General features: G+C 42.9%; 1 protein-coding gene across 3 annotated transcripts in view; it reads right to left on the bottom strand.

The window, feature by feature from the left end:
* Window positions 1–14,172, bottom strand: part of COLQ (collagen like tail subunit of asymmetric acetylcholinesterase) — a 130,403-nt gene extending 116,231 nt beyond the window's left edge. For 2 of the 3 annotated variants that reach the window (XM_088445450.1, XM_088445451.1), the window contains exon 1: window positions 13,568–14,172. In XM_088445450.1, coding sequence (XP_088301576.1) covers window positions 13,568–13,673 — 106 coding nt within the window. In that variant the 5' untranslated portion in view covers window positions 13,674–14,172. The remainder of the gene's footprint in view (window positions 1–13,567) is intronic. The other variant, XM_088445453.1, reaches the window with a different exon arrangement.
* Between the last annotated feature and the right edge of the window lie 5,752 nt (window positions 14,173–19,924).

The following is a 19,924-nucleotide window of genomic DNA, read 5'->3' as shown; positions in this document are numbered from 1 at the left end:
CCCGAACACCCCCAGAAGAGTAGGTACTTCTCCCGCATCGCATCCACTACCTAGAGATGCAGACTGAATGTGGAAAATCTTACCGGAAATCTGGAGTCCGCGAGGAGGGGGTGGGGCCTATTGACGCGATTCCATGATAATTGTGTCATATGGCTCCGAAGCCCATTGAAATATGCTCGATTCGCTGCATTTTGCCACGAATGGGCAGGGCCTAATGACGTAAGTAGTCCAGGCCACCCCCATCACCACCCACCTGCACAGCTTTCAGTGCGTCTAAAAAGAACTACTAAAGTTCTACATCTGCTGTTATTTTTGTAGTGGTACTCAGGGGTATGCGGCATCGGCACCTTCTTTTGTGGTCTATCTTTAATTCATAACTAGTTAGAGGAAACAGGAAGAAATCTGTGAAATCATTTCAGACATTAATAAAATAAGCATCTGCACCCTTATACAGAGTGTGGGAGCTACTGTACTATGGGGTCTATTCACTAAGCCTTGGAGAGAGATAAAATGGAGAAAGATGATCTCCTAACTGTCATTTTTTAAACACGGCCTGTAAACTGACAGTGCTGGGACTTATCTTTCTCCATTTTATCTCTCTCCAAGGCTTAGTGAATAGACCCCTATATATCTTGTATCAGCTTGTACTGTAGCTTTAGGTGAGTACCAGCATCTTTTTAAACAGAAAACAGTACTGTCTGCTCTAGATGAGCGGTTCCGTTTTGGGTCAGATCTTCCCACCAAGTCTTGGCACAGATGTCCGTGAAAGATGATGCTTTGCCTCCGAACTTGGCGGGAAGATCTGAGCCAAAACGGAACCGCTCATCTCTACTGTCTACTTCACACAGCTTTCAACATTGGGAAACCCCCTGATCTGCATAGTCTGTAATCTGCCAAACCATATACCAGGGGTCTTCAATAGCCACCATCACCTTGACAGACACACACACCTTCTTGCTGAGTCACTGATTCATTAACGCCCTGCCCAAACCCCTGGACCTAGAAACATGAAAATCGGGGAGTATATTCCTTCGATGGGCTCAATTCAATTCAACGCAAATTGAACAGCGCCGGGACAGTGCTCCTGGTGCTATTCAATTCAGTGTGCTGTTAAGCCTAACTGAAGGATTTCTTCTCGTATAACTCTGGCAAAACTGCTGGCGCGATGGCATTTTCTGCCCTTAGTTCAGCGAAAACAGCCAGGCACTTATGTCGGAGAATGCCGGTTCTCGCAACTAAACACTATGTTTAAGGCATGAGAACGGGCATTCTGCTCCGGGAGCTCCTTCCCGGCGCTATTCAATTCGTGTTGATTTGAACTGACCACCTTGATGTAAGTGCCCACTATTTTTCATAATTCGGGGTTGCAAAAGGGCTAAAATCTTTCCTCACCCTATGCAATGTCTGACTGCCTCATCGTGGCTGCAGCACAATTGAATATTCAAACACCAACCTTGGGGAGTTGGTGTGGCTCCCCAATTTGAATAGTAAGGGAAGGCAATATGTTACTACAGAAGTTAGAGAGGAAAATGTGTTTACTACATAGGTGAGGGGGGAATGTCAAATGTGTTACTACTAGGTGAAGGAAGGGAATGTGAGAGAGGGGAATAAATTACTACAGGTGTGAGTGAGGGTAATGTGTTACTACAGGTGTGAGGGAGGGATTGTATTTTTACACAGGTGAGGGAGGGGAATGTCGAATGTGTTACAACATGGGCGAGGGAGGGAAATGTGTTATTACAGAAGTGAGCAAGGATAATGTATTACTATAGAGGTAATGGAGTGGAATGTGTTAGTACACAGGTGAGGGAGGGTAATGTCTTACTATAGCAGTGATGCTACCCAGGTGAAACCGGGTACATCTGCTAATATATATATACAGGGGCGTCAAAATGAAATGATATCTTTTCCACCCCCAACCTAAAACACAGTGGCACCCCTGAGCACAACAATGACCCTAAGCATACCACCAAGAAAGCAACACAATGGCTTAAGGATAGGAAGGTGAATGTCCTTAAGTTACCAAGTCAGAGCCCTGACCTACATCTGATGGTAAATCTGTGGATGGACTTGAAGAGAGCAGTCCATCGCCACTCACCATGACATTTGACTGAACCTAAACAATTCTGCAAGGAAGAATGGGCATATATTCCCCAATCTAGGGGCTCAAAGCTGATAGAGACATATTCAAACTGACTGGTGGCTGTAATTGCAGCAAAAGGTGACTCTACAAAGTATTAAATCAGGGGGCTGATCATTCAACTGTTATTCTAGTTTTTCATTTTTTATTAGTTTTCAGAAATGTCTCCTATTTGCACTAGTTGAATGTTGTAAGGCACAATATGTAAATAAAGATGGAAAAAGTTTAAATTCAGTGTATGATCCCAAAACCAAGCATCTCCACTATTGTTCAACTGGACCTTTATTTACAAACAGTACTAAAGGTGTAAATACTAAATAGTATAGACCACAAAAGCAATTCCCATCAATTTCACAGGCTAGATCCCTGACATTCAGAACTGTGAGATGTTCTATCACTAGATACTGTACTCTCTATATGCTATAGCATTATTATATAAAGGATGTCCTGGTAATCCCACTCGGATTGCCAAGGTGTTGCGAACCTTTGTGATGATAATGAAAATATACACCAATATAAACTGCAAATCTGTAAATTCCGCATCAACAGAAAGAAATACTGTAAATTACACGGTAGTGTTTCAATACAAACAGTTTTGTGCTGCAGTTTGATGATAGTCTTCCCAAATTATTTTATAATCACTATATAGTAATAAAGCTGGGTATACACACTATCACCCAATAAATCGTTCTGGCGCGGATGGTATAGTGTGTACGCCCAATTCGTAGTTCCCAACTGTCCTTTATCACTTTGACCCCATCTGTTGTGCTGCAAGTCAGATGGGAAGATGCAATGAACGATGTGGTGCACATGGTGTAGTGTTCACCAGAGTCGTAACTAGACATTTTGGTGCCCTGTGCCAGAAAGAACATTGGCGCCCTCCTCATTTTTCAAAGGGACATAATGCACCCAAAAAAGGGCCATGGCTTCAAGGGGAAGGGCCAGGGAAGAGATAGGGAAGGCTGGGAGATGCTGGGGATGAAATAAGAGGAAGCTACAAGCAAGAATGATAATAAACAGAAATTTGACAGGCCCAAACAGTGCCCCCTGACCTGTGGTGCCCTGTGCGATGGCACCGGCCGCACTACCCTAGCTACGGCCCTGGTGTTCACATTAACGCACTTAGGGGTCAATCTAATTAGGTGCGAGTTGGCTTGTTCGAGCTTTTTTCATGGCAAACTCGCACTGCATAATGCAGTAGCAAACCAATATCAAACTTGCGCACCCCTAAGATGGATTTATAATATAAATATAGCTTTACACTATTGGAGATTTTCTCTTTATTTTATGTGATTTCTGGGAAAACAGAGGGACCGATAAGACTGAAAGAAGGATCCCTGACTGTGGTCATCGATTGGTCTAAGACCCTCCCCTGTAGAATGCTCATTTGTCTACTTAGGCTTGTAGACCACTATTTGCTGTAGTAAAGCTTGTGCTGATGTCCTTTGTTGCTGTACAAGATATAATCTATTGCACTATGAGAAGTCAGTTTCCTTTTGCTTCGAGGTACTCCAAGTAGAAGGATCCAGTGGATAACTAATATAAAAGATCCCACACCTTAAGATACTCAAGTGTGTGACTAGTGACTACATTGACTGATACATTGTTTTGGGAGTGTGGGGTGACATTGCCACACTAAAGAGTCTTTTTTTTTGGCTGCCATTAAACACATTGGTTGTATTCACAATTTTTGTTATTGATATTTGCAGATCTATCTGCCATCCGCTGTGCTGAATAGCCAACGAGATACGCCTGTGAACGACATTGTTCAGACATATCATCTGTACTCACTGGCTGACTTGCACACAATATATTGGCTGTTCGATTGAACGGCCGATATGTCGACCAGTGTGTACCCAGCATTACCTTTACCTTTATCTATACAATTATGAATTAAAATGCAAGTGCAAATTGAATGTGAAAATGCATATAAAGTCTGTGCTTTGCACTTGCATTTGATTTGTGGCTCCCCTGCATTATAAACTCGGCTGATATCTGCCTGGTTCACAAATGTATACAGATACAAGTAGGACAGAGCTCTTCCCAATATCTCAGTTATATCAACAAATCTCCACCATCCTTTAGATTATAAGCTCTCACGAGCAGGGTCTCTCATCCCTCATGTGCATTTTCCTATCTCACTCAATACCATTTTGATCATCTTCTCCCCATTGCCAACACTTTGAGTATCATGAATACATATGTTTAGCTTGTATCCCATGTTCTTCAAAGTTTTGTTCTATATATCTTTTGCATTTTTTTTTTCTTGTTTTGTTTGCACTCTATCTGCTTATGTATTTTGTAAGGCGTCATATAAAAGAATAAAAATATGTTTAAATGCAATTGAAATGAATGGGATGTTGAAATGAATGGCAGGAGCTCTGTGAGCATGTCATTTAAAAATTGTCCAGTGCCCCTCCTCCCCCACCCACCCATCCGTATTCCAAACTTAACCAGTGACAGTCCTAGTCAGCCTGGTCTGGTTCCCACCAAAGCAGGGAGCTCCTCTTGTCATAGCAGAACCAGAGCCAGTATAGCACTGAAGCCTCGAGTGGGGTAAATGCAAACAAATGTTTTTTTTCCAGCTCCTTCCAGAACTGTGGCATAACCTGAATGGGCTCTGTGTGGCATAACATGAATGGGTTCTGTATGGGGGCAAATGTATGTGGGTTTTTTTTACCTCTGGGGGGCCCTTTTAAGATCTTGCTATGTGGCCCCCAAAAGTTCTAGTTACGCCCTTGCATGCAAACACAGAGGGTTGACTAATATATATGGTCACTTTAAAAAGGACTAACTCTGGATTTAATATGAATTTGCATGAGTCATAAAGTTTGACACTTACTCAGACTGTGAGGTTAAAGCAGGTGTGGGGAACCTTTTTTCTGGCAAGGGCCATTTGGATATCTATAACATTATCCGCGGGCCATTTAAAATTATGAACTTAAAAATTAGCCTGCTATATTTGGTCAAAAATGTAATTAACCCATCCTAATGTGATGGCTGGAACTGCTTCTCTTTGGTGAGGCGTGTGATGTTAGCTGGTATTGCTGTTACAGGTAGATGTGCCACCATCACACTTACTTCTTTGTAGGCTCTGGCAGCCAAGAGGAGGGGGAGGATGTCTGTATGTAACCAGGCAGAGTCTGGAGGGGCAATCCCTATGGTACAGGCAAGGTGGAAGGACAACCCTGGGGTCCTTTCAGCTGATGTAATCAGCGAGGCCCCGCTGATGACAGCCCTGTACACAGCCTGCTGCCGCTGAGGGATAGAGAGCCCTGCACGCCCGCTGCGCTGTCTCTGCTGCCCTTGAGGGGAATGCCTGCTGCTCTGTCTCTGCTGCCGCTGAGGGGAGAGAGTCACAGCCGGCCGGGCCTGATGAAATAATCTTGCAGGCCGTACACAGCCTGCGGGCTGGAGGTTCCCCATCCCAGGGTTAAAGGTAGAAGTTTTTGGCAGACTGCGAATTCCCACCGGAGCCAGCCAAACTCCTACGCCTTTCGCTGACAAGGTTCCTGGCTGCACTAAACACTCTTTCGGAGTACACACTGGAGGGGGGGCAACTCAGGTAACAAAGAGCCAGTTTGTACAGGGGCCTCCAAATTGCCTCTTTTTCCTGCCAGTACAGCTGGTCCTTGATCTTTCCCTATTTTATTTTTATCGAAGAAAGTTTGGTCCTCATTTATGTTATATTGATATATACGTGCGGCTAAGGCGCACACAAACTCAGAAAATTATTTTTTATTTTTGTTGGAGACTAGTGCACTTTGTGGGTTACACTACCCTTTAAGAAATGAGTCAGCCGCCTCTTTACTTATGGGACACAGGCGCACGCTTGGCGCTGCTCCTTTGTTGATGCACGTGCAGCTACAGTGCACACAATTCACAAAGACAGAAAAAAAGAAGAATATTTAATTTTTTTGTGGAGCACACTTTGAGGGTTACACCACCCTTTAACAGACAGACGCACGCTTGGCGCTGCTGCTTTGAGGATAACTGAACAGTGCAGACAATTCACAAACACAGAAGAAAATTTTGTATTTTTGTTGGAGTGCACTTTGAGGGTTACACCACCCTTTAACAGACAGACGCACGCTTGGTGCTGCTGCTTTGAGGATGCACGTACAGTGCAGACAATTCACAAACACAGAAGAAAATGTTTTATTTTTGTTGGAGTGCATTTTGGGGGTTACACCACCCTTTAACAGACAGACGCACGCTTGGCGCTGCTGCTTTGAGGATGCATGTACAGTGCAGACAATTCACAAACACAGAAGAAAATGTTTTATTTTTGTTGGAGTGCACTTTGGGGGCTTACACCACCCTTTAAGAGATGAGCCAGCCGGCCCTTTACTTATGGGACACAGGCGTATGCTTGGCGCTGCTCCTTTGTTGATGCACATGCAGCCACAGTGCACACAATTCACAAACACAGAAAATAATTTTTTATTTTGTTTGGAGTGTACTTTGGGGGTTACAGCACCCTTTAACAGTCAAGCCAGCCGGCCGTTTACTTATGACACAGGCGCACACTTGACGCTACTTTGTTGATGCACGTGCGGCTACTGTGCACACAATTCACAAATACAAAAACATTATTTTTTTTGGAGTGCACTTTGGGGGTTACAGCACCCTTTAATGGACAAGCCAGCCGGCCCTTTACTTATGAGACACAGGCGCACGCTTGGTGCTGCTCCTTTGTTGATGCACGTGCAGCCACAGTGCACACAATTCACAAACACAGAAAATTATTTTTTATTTTGTTTGGAGTGCACTTTGGGGGTTACAGCACGCTTTAACGGTCAAGCCAGCCGGCCCTTTACTTATGACACAGGAGCACGCTTGGCACTACTTTGTTGATGCACGTGCGGCTACTGCACACACAATTCACAAACACACAAAAAAAAATTTTTTTGTTTTTTTGGAGTGCTCTTTGGGGGTTACAGCACTCTTTAATGGACAAGCCAGCCGGCCCTTGATTTATGACACAGGCGCACGCTTGGCGCTACTTTGTTGATGCACGTGCGGCTACTGCGAACACAATTCACAAACACAGGAAAAAATAATAATTTTTTTGGAGTGCACTTTGGGGGAGCACCCCTGATGCACAGATCACCCCCTGGACAACACTACAGCACCCCTCTAGGACTACTGCCTTTATGGGACACTGCACAACACAGTCTAGCGTGCCCCGATAGACTTTGGAGTGGACACAGCCCCTATGGACAACTGACTGCACAACACAGCCCAGCCAGCCCCTATGACAGCAGCACAACACAGCCCAGCCAGCCCCTATGGACAACAGCAGCACAACACAGCCCAGCCAGCCCTAGCTCCCACCCTCCCTTCTTCACAGTCCACAGCCGGAGTGAGAAATGGCGCCGACGCGGGGACCTTTTCTAGATTCCAAAACCCGCGAAATCCGGAAGGCGGGGTGATGACGTTTTGCCTCGATTTCAGATCCGAGTCAGGCGGGAAAAGTCGAGCCTGACTCGGATACGACTCAGATCGGGGGAGCTCGGGGGGGTTCGGATTTCATAAATCCGAACCCTATCATCCCTAATATATATTGTTTTTGTTTAATCACTTATGATGTCTTAATTTGTATTATCATCGCTCTTCCTAACATTGCTTCCGCTGTGGAAGTGATTTTAATGATTACCAGAAAGCTTGTTTAACAAACACAGAGGCACTGCACTGTGACTACTTACGCAGGTGCCAACTGCTGAGCTCAGATGAGAAAAGGAAAAGGCATCTCTGATTATTGTTAATGTTACATATTCAAATTTGTTTTATCAATAGGGAAAAAAAACTTCTAGATAAATACAAAATATCAAATTTATTGTATGTCACAGTACTAAAAACGGGTGTAGTAGGTATTACCGCCGGCCGCATCAAATCCCGACAGCGGCAGCCCGACAAGGGTGAAGATCCCGATCGTCCCTAAGGTAAGTATCGCTAACCTAATTCCCCCCCTCAACCCTAACCCTCCCTTAGGGGTGCCTAACCCTAACCTCCCCCCCAAGTGCCAAACCCTAATCCCCTCTCTAAGTGCCTAAACCTAACCCCCCCTTTCCACGCAGCCTAAACCTAAGCCCCCCGGGGGTGCCTAACCCTAACCTCCCCCCGGGGGTGCCTAACCCCCCCCTTTCCCTAGCCTAAACCTAACCCTCCCAAGGGGGGGTGCCTAACCCTAAGTCCCCCTGGGAGCCCTAAACCTAACCCTCCCCCCCCGCCGCGGCTGTCCGCACCCGGTGCCCGGCTTACCTTCGTTCTGTATGTAGGGCGTCGGTCTTCCGGCGTATGATTAATGACATGCATCGACTTTTCGACGCCTGTCATTAGTATCACACTGGGATTAGAAAGTCTGGAAGCTGGCGGTCGGCATTCAGACTACATCCCCTAAAAACTGGGAAAACCCTACTACTAGACATTAATATATATAATCTTATACATTATTGAGCTAGTATTATCAAAATGCACTTTGGGGGCAATTTAATTGCTTTTTTGGACACCCAAAATTAATGGGCCCCCGACGCAGCAATTAAAAATTTTTAGGTGCCCATTAACTAACAAGCTTGTCGCGCACAAAAAAAACGGGTTTAGCTGCATAAAACTGCTAAACCTGTCCTGGTTAGCGCACCCAAATAGCAGTGTAGGTGCTACACACCAGAACTTACCACACATTTCTGCTCGCCACCTCTGGATGATGCGAGAAGAAATGCACAACTGAACTGCTCCATTGGGCATCCCATTAGAAAGTTTGGTGAAAAAAACTATTGAATCGCCCGTATTGTATGTCCTTTCGTTGCTATATTTAAGAAGTTCCCTGATGCCCATCTCCAGTGCAGCCTATTTAGCAAGGACAGCGGCAATACATCTACCACCAGCTGTCCTTCTATCAAAGATAGCAGATGCGCTAGAGAGGAAAAAAAAGCAGTTTTCCAGTTGCAAATTATATTAAAATATTTTTTTAGTTTCCAGTTTTTAATCTTTTTACCAATCTCCTGTTGGAGGCTCAAGTGCACGTTTGACCTGGCAAAGCCGGGAACTAGTAGAAGAAAGCGGTAAGAGTCTCCCTACCACTGCCAGTCAGTATACACTGAGAAACTTTTTCTTGATAAATTGCGGTGACAGAGAATTTTCTATCGCTGTGATAAGCAGTAATAGACCTTCTTTTTGGTCACTGCAAATTGATAAACAGGCCCTTTAATCTGACCATGCTACCTGTCTATTACTTTGCAGCAATCATGCCTACTCTCCCAGGACGGCCGGGAGCCACCCAAAAATTGCATGGCGCTCTCGCCCCCCCCCCCCCCCCTGAAAAGCAGGCAAGTACCCCCTGGACCCTGCCACACAAACCCCACAGCGGGGGGGGGCTGATGATACTATACCCGCTGAATCGCGTCATCATGGCCCTGCCCACTGCTTCACAAAGATGGTAATTTTGACATTTTGTAGCGGGGACGGGTCCAAAATGACGTGATCGCATGGTAATGCCCCCCCTCGCTCTGCCCCTAATGTCATGTAATATCCTCGGTTATGCCCCCCTAGGCCCGAGCCACGGCAGAGTTACTGGATTGCATGTAGCAGGTAATAGTGAAATCAAAGACATGGCATAGTGAGAATAACTGACGTGTGATGCTTTACTATTTGAGCTCTTTGTCCATTATTAGCAGCATTTTAGTAATTGCTGTGGACCTTTCATTTTTTTTTTTTTTTTTTTTATGGAGAGTGATGAACATTCTTCATTTAGTAGATTTTCCAGTTTTGAACAAACCCCCTGTTCTCATCTGCCCTTTCACCATTTGCTACAAAATCATATGATCTACAATGATCATTGTTCACCACAGCTGTTATCATGAAACAAATGTTTTCACTGTAACTGGGGGTAAATATACTCTATAACTACAAAACATAATTTAGTAAAGTGCTTTATATCCCTCTTTGCTTAAGGAGTCTTATGAAGAATGAATGGCTTGATTGACTGCATGCGCAGAAGGACGCTAGAGGGCGCATCACAAAGGACAGCTCTTATTGGTAGAGCTATCCTTTGCAATTTAATGCGCATTTTAAAGTACATACTGTGGTAATCAACCACGGTATGTACCCAATAAGAGACGGGATGTACCGCATTATGGATGCAATGCTTAGTAGATTCCACCCTATGGCTGTAGTCAGTCTCTGTTATGTGGAGACACTCAGGGCCACGTCCTATACACAGGAACCGCGCATGCACAATTGCGCACTTGGCAGGTCGGAGGAAACTCTGGCAACTCCAGGATGTGATTCCCGGAGGATAGAACAGAGAGACAGCGAGCAGAGTGCTCGCTCCCAACAGAACACCCCTAATTCATTCGCCCCTTTGGATCAATTCTCCATATAAGACTTGCAAGGATTATTAAATGAGAACTTTCACATTCTCAAAGCACATAGCAAACTGACATATTTCAAGCTTCAAAGAATAGCAGACTGCATTTTACGTCTTGTAACACACAGCACAAGTGGTTACTGTATCTAACATCAAATAATGACAAACACTGCCATTTCTCTCCTGATCACACATGGGCTGATTCTGAGTCACACACAAAATGGCTGTAGTTGCCGGCAGGCGCAGAAACCTGATTTACCTCCCTCGTGCGATCCAATCACCTAATGTCAGGGTTTCGCATGTGTAAACTCAAACCTCCCAATAATTCTACGCCAGCCGCATTAGTATTTGCATTTGCACCAACCCCATGCTAGGTGCAAAAGATACGGCTGAAACAGGCCCCCTACCCCGTACGCTAGACTCAGAATCTCATGGAGCTTTTGATACACAACACTCTCATAGGCAAACACAGGGGGGTTTCCAGTTGCCTGGAATCCCCCTTCCCAGCCTAGACCATGACCACAATAGCAATAGTATATAATACAATTTTGCTAGAGCTGCATGTATTAAAGATCTCATCTGTTTCACAAATGGAATAATTAGTATCCCCATGGATCTTTTAAAATGTGTCAGTGAGTAATGAATACACATTTGCACCAACTAGGAGATCTGGAAAACATGCACTGTTAGTGGTGCACTACTATAGACTATAGGGTTAATTAGTAATTGTATAACATACACTATCCCATGCATAAGGAGATCAATGTGTACATATATGTCCAGGGCTGGTGCTAGGTTCTTATGCAGCTCCCGCAGATTCTCAGACTTGCTCCAATGCTCTGGAATTGTGGCCACATCTGGAATAAAAACATTCAACTCAGACAGGATGGCCCTGCTGCCACGTCCAATGGCTTACTGTAATCGCTGGCACAGTATATGTCGGAATTATGACATACACTGTACTTTGTATGACGCATATTAAAGCTGGATAAGTGCTAATTACGTCCTCTTCACGGACTGGCCACACTCACTCTAAAATCAAGTATTTGGAAACCCCCCTCTAGAAATCCTGTGTTTGCCCCTGACTCTCATGACACTCCCACAAGTCAGGGTGGATAAGTGCAATCTGGTTGTCACTGCCCAGTTCATGCCCCGAAACGCCCTATTTCACGGAAAAACGAATCCAGCCAAGTTCCGCCTGACTCAGAATGGGACGGACGTACACAAAGATGTGTAAATTCCCATCTGTAAACGCGCTGTATGCACAAAATCACTGTTTGTATTCTTTACATGAACATATTAAGAAAATACCATTTTCACTTATAGATATCAAAACGGTGACTTCCACTCTTGTAGATCAGCACAATTTGAATGATAACATTATCTCAAAAGCAAAAATGTATTATAAATTAGAGAAACAATTGATACTTTCTAGGAAACCAGCTCAGAAGCTTTTAAATAAGATAAATACACATAATATTTGGGAACCACAAACACCCAAAAAAAATTGATAAAAAAAGGAAGTGCAGCTGCTCTGTGATAATGCCATACACACAGAGACATAGGAGTCTATTTACTAAGCTTTCTTAGGAGATAAAGTGGACGGTGATAAGGTACCAGCCAATCAGCTCCTAACTGTCATCTCACAGACTGTGTTTGAAAAATGACAGGAGCTGATTGGCTGGAACCTTATCTCCATTCACTTTATCTCCTAACAAAGCTTAGTAAATAGACCCCATAATCACCACATTCTTACTCCTACATCACTGCGAGGAGCACTGCCTCACTATTTCATCAGTAGGAAATACATTGATAGCAGCATGGGAAAGTCACTGCTATTTTGTTTATAGAATATACTATATTTTAGGCATGGCGCTCCAAACATTTTCCAATCTTGACGATTTTGAACAACTATAAAAACGACTCAAATTCAACTTTGCATTTGTGTAATCTAACAATGCAATAATTAAAGCAGACCCTCTAATATATATCATTATAGAACATATAGATTAAATATTTGATTGACAATATACTGAAAAACACATATTTAATGTAAAACAAATTTCAGTAGTGCTTAATAAAACCAGTCAAGTAGTAAATGAACAGTGAATCGTCACATGTAAAATAATGTTTGCATTACATTTGATATTATGTGCCTGCACGTTTTAATACAAATATATGCTATTAAGCAATGTATAACTGCAAGGTGTTGTAACCACACTGCACAGACTGTAAGGCCAGCTGGCATTTTACTGCAGTGAGAACCAACTGGTGCATGCACTACACTGTCAGTTCTGTCTAACCAACATAATGAATCAAACCTTTATTAAAACTATCCAATTACTTGGATGGATTTCTGCTAAAGCTGCTGGTAAGAAGCCTATTATGTACTACTATTTCCATGTTCGTTTTTAATTTTCTATTTAAGGACCAGTGACATAGAATACGCTAGTGCTACATAAGTGCAATAGATGTGAAATATTGCAGCAATATAATGTAATGCTTTCTAAGACATACCTTATAAGAACAGCAACCTGAATAATTAGAGCAGTTACTTAAAGTAAAAATGAATAAAATAAAATAAAGCTCAGCATAGATAAATGCAATATGAAGGGTGAAGCTATATTATGACAGAATATTTCATAGAGAACCCTTCAGGTTTTTCAGATCCTGTAATACAACCCTGGATCCTGATTGGTACAAAACCCATGCTTGTTTGAATGGGGTATGAAATTAACCATATCCAAAATGACTTTGTTTATTCTGCTAAGCAGTGATTCCTGTGGGTATATTAATAGGGATATTTGTCACTGGCTCTGCTCCTGCACTCTGGCTATCCCCGACCCCAACCAAAATAGAAGTAACCATGCAGATGGCTGCACTCATACCTAGAGCTAGGAAATAGATAGGCAGAGGCAGCCAGTGTAATAACGGACATGTCACAGAGTACTGCAGCCCCATCACATGCATAGGCAGCAGGTACAATAGCATATGTTAGTCCCACTCCCCATGGATCATCTATAGAATGGGTTAGCCAATATGCCCAAACTGCTGATTACCTGCAGGAATTGGGAAGACACTGTCCATGAAGGAAGTCTGAGAAAGAACAAAACAGAAAAAAAGCTGGAGATAAAATCCCATTGCTATCAGCCTGAGCACAACCATGCTGGCAGCCTGCTGCAGGAGGGACCCCTGTGGAGAACCTTAGCCCAGGCTGAGCCGGGGAATCTACTGTAGGTTTGCAGGAGTGCCTGTCTGTGCCAGCGTGTCTGTATGCACCCAGCAGATGCCTCCACCCAGTGAGTGGGTGTGTATCTGAGTGCTGCTGCTTCTTGTTGTGTCTACCACCTTGAGTGTGTATGTGACTGCGAGTCCTGCCTGCTGCGTTTTCCCTTTATGCTGTCTATTTATGTGATACTCCTTTATTATCATGTATGCACTACAGTACTTTAATATAATGTACAGTATGTGTCCCCAGTTCTTCCAGTGAGTACTGTATATGTCAGTATGACCCTCCACCTCAGTGTGTCCCCAGTCATTCCAGTATGTCAGTGTGACCCTCCACTCCAGTGTGTGTGTGTGTCCAGTCCTTGCAGTGAGTATATGTCAGTGTGATGTGATCTAGGCTCCACTCCAGTGAGTGTCCCCAGTCCTTCCAGTGAGTAGTAGATGTCAGTGTGTCCTCCACTCCAGTGTTTGTGTCCGCTGGGAGGAATGCACTAACCATGCTCAGTAGCAATCCTTCATTCAGCAGCCCATAGTGATAAATATAACTCTGGCTGAGGAGAACTCTACTGTGTGTTCCATTATATGACTCAGAAAGGGGACCCCTTCTACCAGCAAATCCATTCATATATTCATGCCTCTCTGGGTATCAATCACGCCTAGGTAATACAACATTGGTAGCAGTCCTTTACCATTGTTTCAATGAAGGTACAGACAAGACTTTCATGCAAAACTTCTCGTGAATAATCAGCTACAGTAGCTTTTTTTTTTATTCTTTAAATAACACCTTTATTTTATACTAATACTATTTTGTAAGCAAAACAATAATCATCAGGTTTATTAAATAAAACCCCTACAATGGTGATAGCACCTGATATTTATTATTCTATTTTAAAGACTAGTGCAAATGTGTTTTGCACCTTCAGTTAAATTTTATTCTTAGTATATTCATTCTGTGAATTGCTATGGGCAACACCTCCACTTCTATAAACCCGCACTTTAGTAAATATACCCCAAAGTACCAACCAATCTGTCATTTTAAAAGCTGTACTAGAAACATGACAGAGGCAGATTGGTTGGTACTTTCATGTTGACGTATCAAACTGTGAAAAGGGTGGAGAAGTGGAACAGTGCAGAAGTCGCCCATAGCAACCAATCAGCGTCTACTGTACCTATAATTTTATAAGGGATGTAGTTACCAGCAGTCGGAATCCTAGCGCTAGAATCCCGACCGCCGTCATCCCACCTGTTAGTATTAGGGTTAGGAGCAGGGTTAAGCTTAGGGTTAGGCACAAGGGGAGGGTTAGGCTGTGGGAAAGGTGGGTTAGGTTTGAGGGGGATTAGGAGATTTACCTAATTGGGTCTGGATTCGGATTGTTGGGATGTCTCTTTCAGTATTCTGACTGCTGGGATACCATACCCAACCCTTTTATAGAATGCACTTGATAAATGCAACCTCCAAGCTAATTGGGTGCTATGGGCAACTTCTCCACTGTCTTCACTGCTTGATACATTAACCCCCTTATCTCTCTCAACTTAATCTCTCTCCAAGACTTGATACATCTCCCTCTTTGGGGTCAAACCAATTACATGTGAAGGGTGTGAGTTGCCGTTAAAACAGCGTTAAAAAGCCGGCAACGGCATCGCACCTCACACCCTTCCCAGCCCAAATTCACATCATTTTGCTCTGAGCCCTATGGGGCTGCAAGCACTTTTATGCAAATTCTGGCTGCCATCAAGCCTGTTCATTGTCGCGATGATTCGCACCCGCGAGTACATCGCATGTAATTGGATTGACTCCTTTATATTAACAATATTGTTACCCTGGTAGGAGACAATTTTATTGGTACAGGAAGATTGTAAACCTCACACTTTTGTTATCACAGGAAGATTATTTCAATATATATTTTTATTTTCATATACATAGCTCCAGATAATTACCTATCCACCTTGCTATATATCTCCCCCTTATAAATGTTTATTATTATGTCTCCAGAAATAAAAAAAAAATTCAAGAGACTTCTATAAATCTGTGTTGCAGTCCTCTGGCTTTGTATCTTAAAATTCAGGGCATGATTCAGAGCCGGACGGTCTTTGAGAGCGCTCGCTCTGAATCAGGGCGTCCCTGTTTTTTATAAGACGGCCTCCTGGCTGCTCTCATAGCTGTGGGTGACCACCCACAGCTTTAGTGAGCGGCCAGGTGATGGTCACGATGGTCACGACCATCGTGACCATTGGGGCTTGCGACGAGACCCTTGGGGTAGGATCTCGTTCCCACAAGCCCCAGTGAGCTTTCGCGAGGTTCTCTGAATCAGGCCCTCAGTCCATGAGGGGTAATGGCATGCATGCTATCAGTATGTCCTGATTTTCAGGGGGCTCTCCAGTGCGCCGAAAGACTGGGCCAGTCTCCCCCCTGGAGGTTTGATGAACCCATTGTAAATGGTGCAAATTGCGGCTTCAAACAGCGGAGACAGAGCCACGATGGTGTAATCCAACCCCAACCCCACCCCCCTTGCACCTCGATATGGTTGCCGACTCTAGTACTCACCTGCAGGTGGCCTTTTAAAAGTCGGCAAGTCTGTGTAATAAGAAGCTCCCTGGTACTTCTAGTGTATGAATTCTGATTGCACAGTCTAAACAGTTGCAGAGAACGCAACGCAAAGTAAGCTTAAGTAGGAGAGCACAGGCCTAGTAGTATCTGTTCCTCAGGGCAGGCTAACCAATTAATATTTCTCCAGGCATTGATGTATCTTATAAATGAAAGTTGAGAAATGTCATGTTGTATTGGCAAATGTGTGTTTAGCCTAAAATATTTAATGGAAAAACTTGTTTCAAAATGAAAATGTTCTTTAAAAGTAGAAAACTTTCAGGCCATGTTTATGTCTACTTATGCGTGGTTGCACTAATTTATATATAAACACATGGATTAGCACCTGAAGTTGTTAGAGGCGCGCTCCGCGCTGCCCCTGTTAACCAGCCTGCAGCCTCCATGCACTAGGATCCAGCAGCACTCCTGGGAGGCACTGCCTCCAACATGCACCTCATGCGCGAGCACAGCTCCCTGCTGTGTCTTTCCTCCATCCAACCTCCATTACAGACATACCCCTGAGTAATCTTGCAATATCTTGCAATAATGGGAGGTCCTATGCCCTAGTGAGACCCCCATCTACTGTGCTACCACCGCTTATTAATATTAATAGATCCTACTGCCACCACTGCAGTTTAGTGTGTGAGTGCATGCAACATTTGGTGCACTACAACGCCCAGTATACCCTAAAGCTCCAGGCTGCAACTGGAACGACCCTTACAACCTGTACCTGCTGTTAACCTTGTGTTACCTGTTTTCTACCTTGTTAATAAACCACCTTCTGGCTAAGTCATCTGTTGTGTGGACTAACCTCCATTTGCACACCGCTGTTATCTACCACCGTATTGCATACTTGCCAACCCTCCCTGATTGTCAGGGAGACTCCCTGAAATAGTAGCAATCTCCCTGACTCCCTCAAGAGTCTTGCAATCTCCCTGATTGCACCTTACTCACATTATGAAGCTGTTATATAAAAAAAACCAGACATATATACATTCAAAATGGGATCACTAGTATAATTTCCCTGCATTGGATATAAGGCACAATGATCCCTATGGCTACATGCATTTTCTGAAAAGTATCAGTGTGTTTTCATCAAAAAGTAGATCTTAGTAAATGCTTTGGGGATCGCTTACATATGGATGTAAATCAATGTTATGACACGCCTCTCAGATTTAGCAGTACACGCCCACTTTACTGCCACACTCATAGATGTTTCTTTCACAATCTCGCTGAAATGCTTTTTCAGAAGTAGGCAAGTATGGCGTATTGTCTGCCAGTAGAATTAAAATATCTGTGTCTGTGGATGGTTAAAACAATTTGACATTCTAGGAAGGACCTAGGCTAGATGAAAATGGCCAGATTGGGTGATTGTTGCTGACTTTTGGCTAGGAACACTCACACCTCCTATAAAATGACCAAAATTATTTACAATTGTAACTACAAAAGCTCTTTTAAAAATGCTGGTAATCCTATAAACAGCCTGTTATGGAGCCTAAAATAGTTCTTTTATTAGAGGCACACTGTTGTTTTGTTTTCTGCGGTGAAATTGATATGAGTCAGTATAGTCTATTTTTGTGTAATTGTAAATACCACTGGCTAAGATTTAGGGACTAAGAAGTTAAATATAAAAACTAGATAACACAACAGCACATTATTGCAAAATATAAAAGGACAGTAGTTCCCTGTTGAGTTTCCAAAACCAAAACCCAGCAACTGGGAATGCTATTTATGATTCTTCATTAAGTACATGTATCTAGAACAAAGGGCTATTAAGTTCATATATATATTGATGTGAGGCTCTATTGTAAAATATTAATAGATTATGATCTTATTTCAGTAGCAATAAATGTGTATCTTTATGCAGAATAGAGAAATTAATTGTATGGGTGCGTATAAAGGAATGCTGGAAACATTGGTGATATCTACTTATGCTAATATACAATGGTCTTTACAGGACTGTACACAAATACAGTCATAACACTAGATATTTCTGTAGACAGATGCATGTGTTGATGCGATGCTGGTGTCTTGGGGTTCACAGTGGACTCTTGGAAGGATGGGATTTTGAAGGAAGTTCAGTAATGCCTGGCACGCGTAGTGTGTATGTGCGCTACTGAAGCCAGGTTTTATTCCATTGTATTCCAGTGTCATTTCATAAATATCTACAGTTTATCAAAATTAAATGGAACAATGATAATTTTGTGTGTGCTGTCATGTATAAAAATGTAGTGATTGCCATTGCATTGCACAGGGACCTGTTAGTGATGTTGCAAGCAGATTGCACACACAGGCACAGTGTGATCATCTTCCAAGCATTTTACCAACATGCCCAATAAAATGTGATCATTAACTTTTACTACTCGATATTGCTGCTAATATTGAGAGTGCATTTGGCCAGCCTATCTTGGAATGCTAATGACATCCGTATTAATGAGACAGTTTAATGGACCATTTCAATTCCGCACTCAAAGCTAAATTAAAGGCCGGCTCTTGTAAAATTAACACATTCAGAGCAGGAGAATTCCTTTCAAAAGTGGTTCTCAAACAATTTTTTTTAACATGTACTGCTGTGTGATGTTAAAGTACCATCTAATATATATTACCATTAAAATATAATTCACATATTGGACTGTCTATTGATATGTGATATACAATTCAGTGAGACTCACAGATTTATTTGTGACAATATTTATTATTTCTTCTTGATATCCTTTCTGTGCCTCCCGTTAGTCTTCACATAGAATCACCGATACGTTTGAAGATATATTTTCCTTTCCATTTAGTGACATATTTGATAATTCAGGAATATTACCTTTCTCAGATTTGTATGTGTTGCTTGTTGGTTTGTCTTGTAAGTCCATTCTAAAAGTTAAGTTTTACATTTATTTTATAATAAGATTGCCCCAGCAAAAAAGCTTTATTTTTTCTCCCGTTTGGCTACAGTTTCTTACTGCTCTTGGGAGCACGCCTGGTTACACAATTTCTTTTCTTATCTCTCTTATCTTTGTATATTTATCCGTAATAGTAAGATAAACATTATACCTCACTACCCCATTGTGTAGCATAATGTGTAAGGGACATTACTGTGTGTGGCATAATGTGTAAGGGGCATTACTGTGTGGAATAATGTATAAGGGGCACTACTACTATTGTGTAGCATTATGTGTATAGGGAATACACACATAAGTGCAACCTTATAATTTACATACCCCCACTTCAAAATTTGCACTTCGACCACTGTTATACACATATATAGATACTGTTACACACATAAGGGTCCATTTATCAATAAATATTTGCGGCTTATTCCCCGAAAACACCCATTTTTAACCGCAAATATTTAGTATCCCTTAAATGTTTGACAGAGGGACAGCAGCAAATATCTCTGATACCTGCTGAGATCCCTCCATTCCTGCCGGCAGCTGCAAACCCCATAGGTTTATATGGGGGATGCGATGCTGCCATATTTACCAATTTCTAGAATGAAATGCATGCTAGAGATTGGTCCCCGCAGTTACTGCTATCTGAAAGTGTCGGCTGTAGCCTATGGGCTACACATCACATAACTAGTCGGGAGAGGGTTCCATAGGAACCCTCTTTG

Source organism: Taudactylus pleione, unplaced genomic scaffold, assembly GCF_031769625.1.
Source record: "Taudactylus pleione unplaced genomic scaffold, aTauple2 ptg000380l, whole genome shotgun sequence".
Lineage (NCBI taxonomy): Eukaryota > Metazoa > Chordata > Amphibia > Anura > Myobatrachidae > Taudactylus > Taudactylus pleione.
Note: the sequence above shows the minus strand (reverse complement) of the source record. Positions and strands in the feature narration are given on the sequence as shown.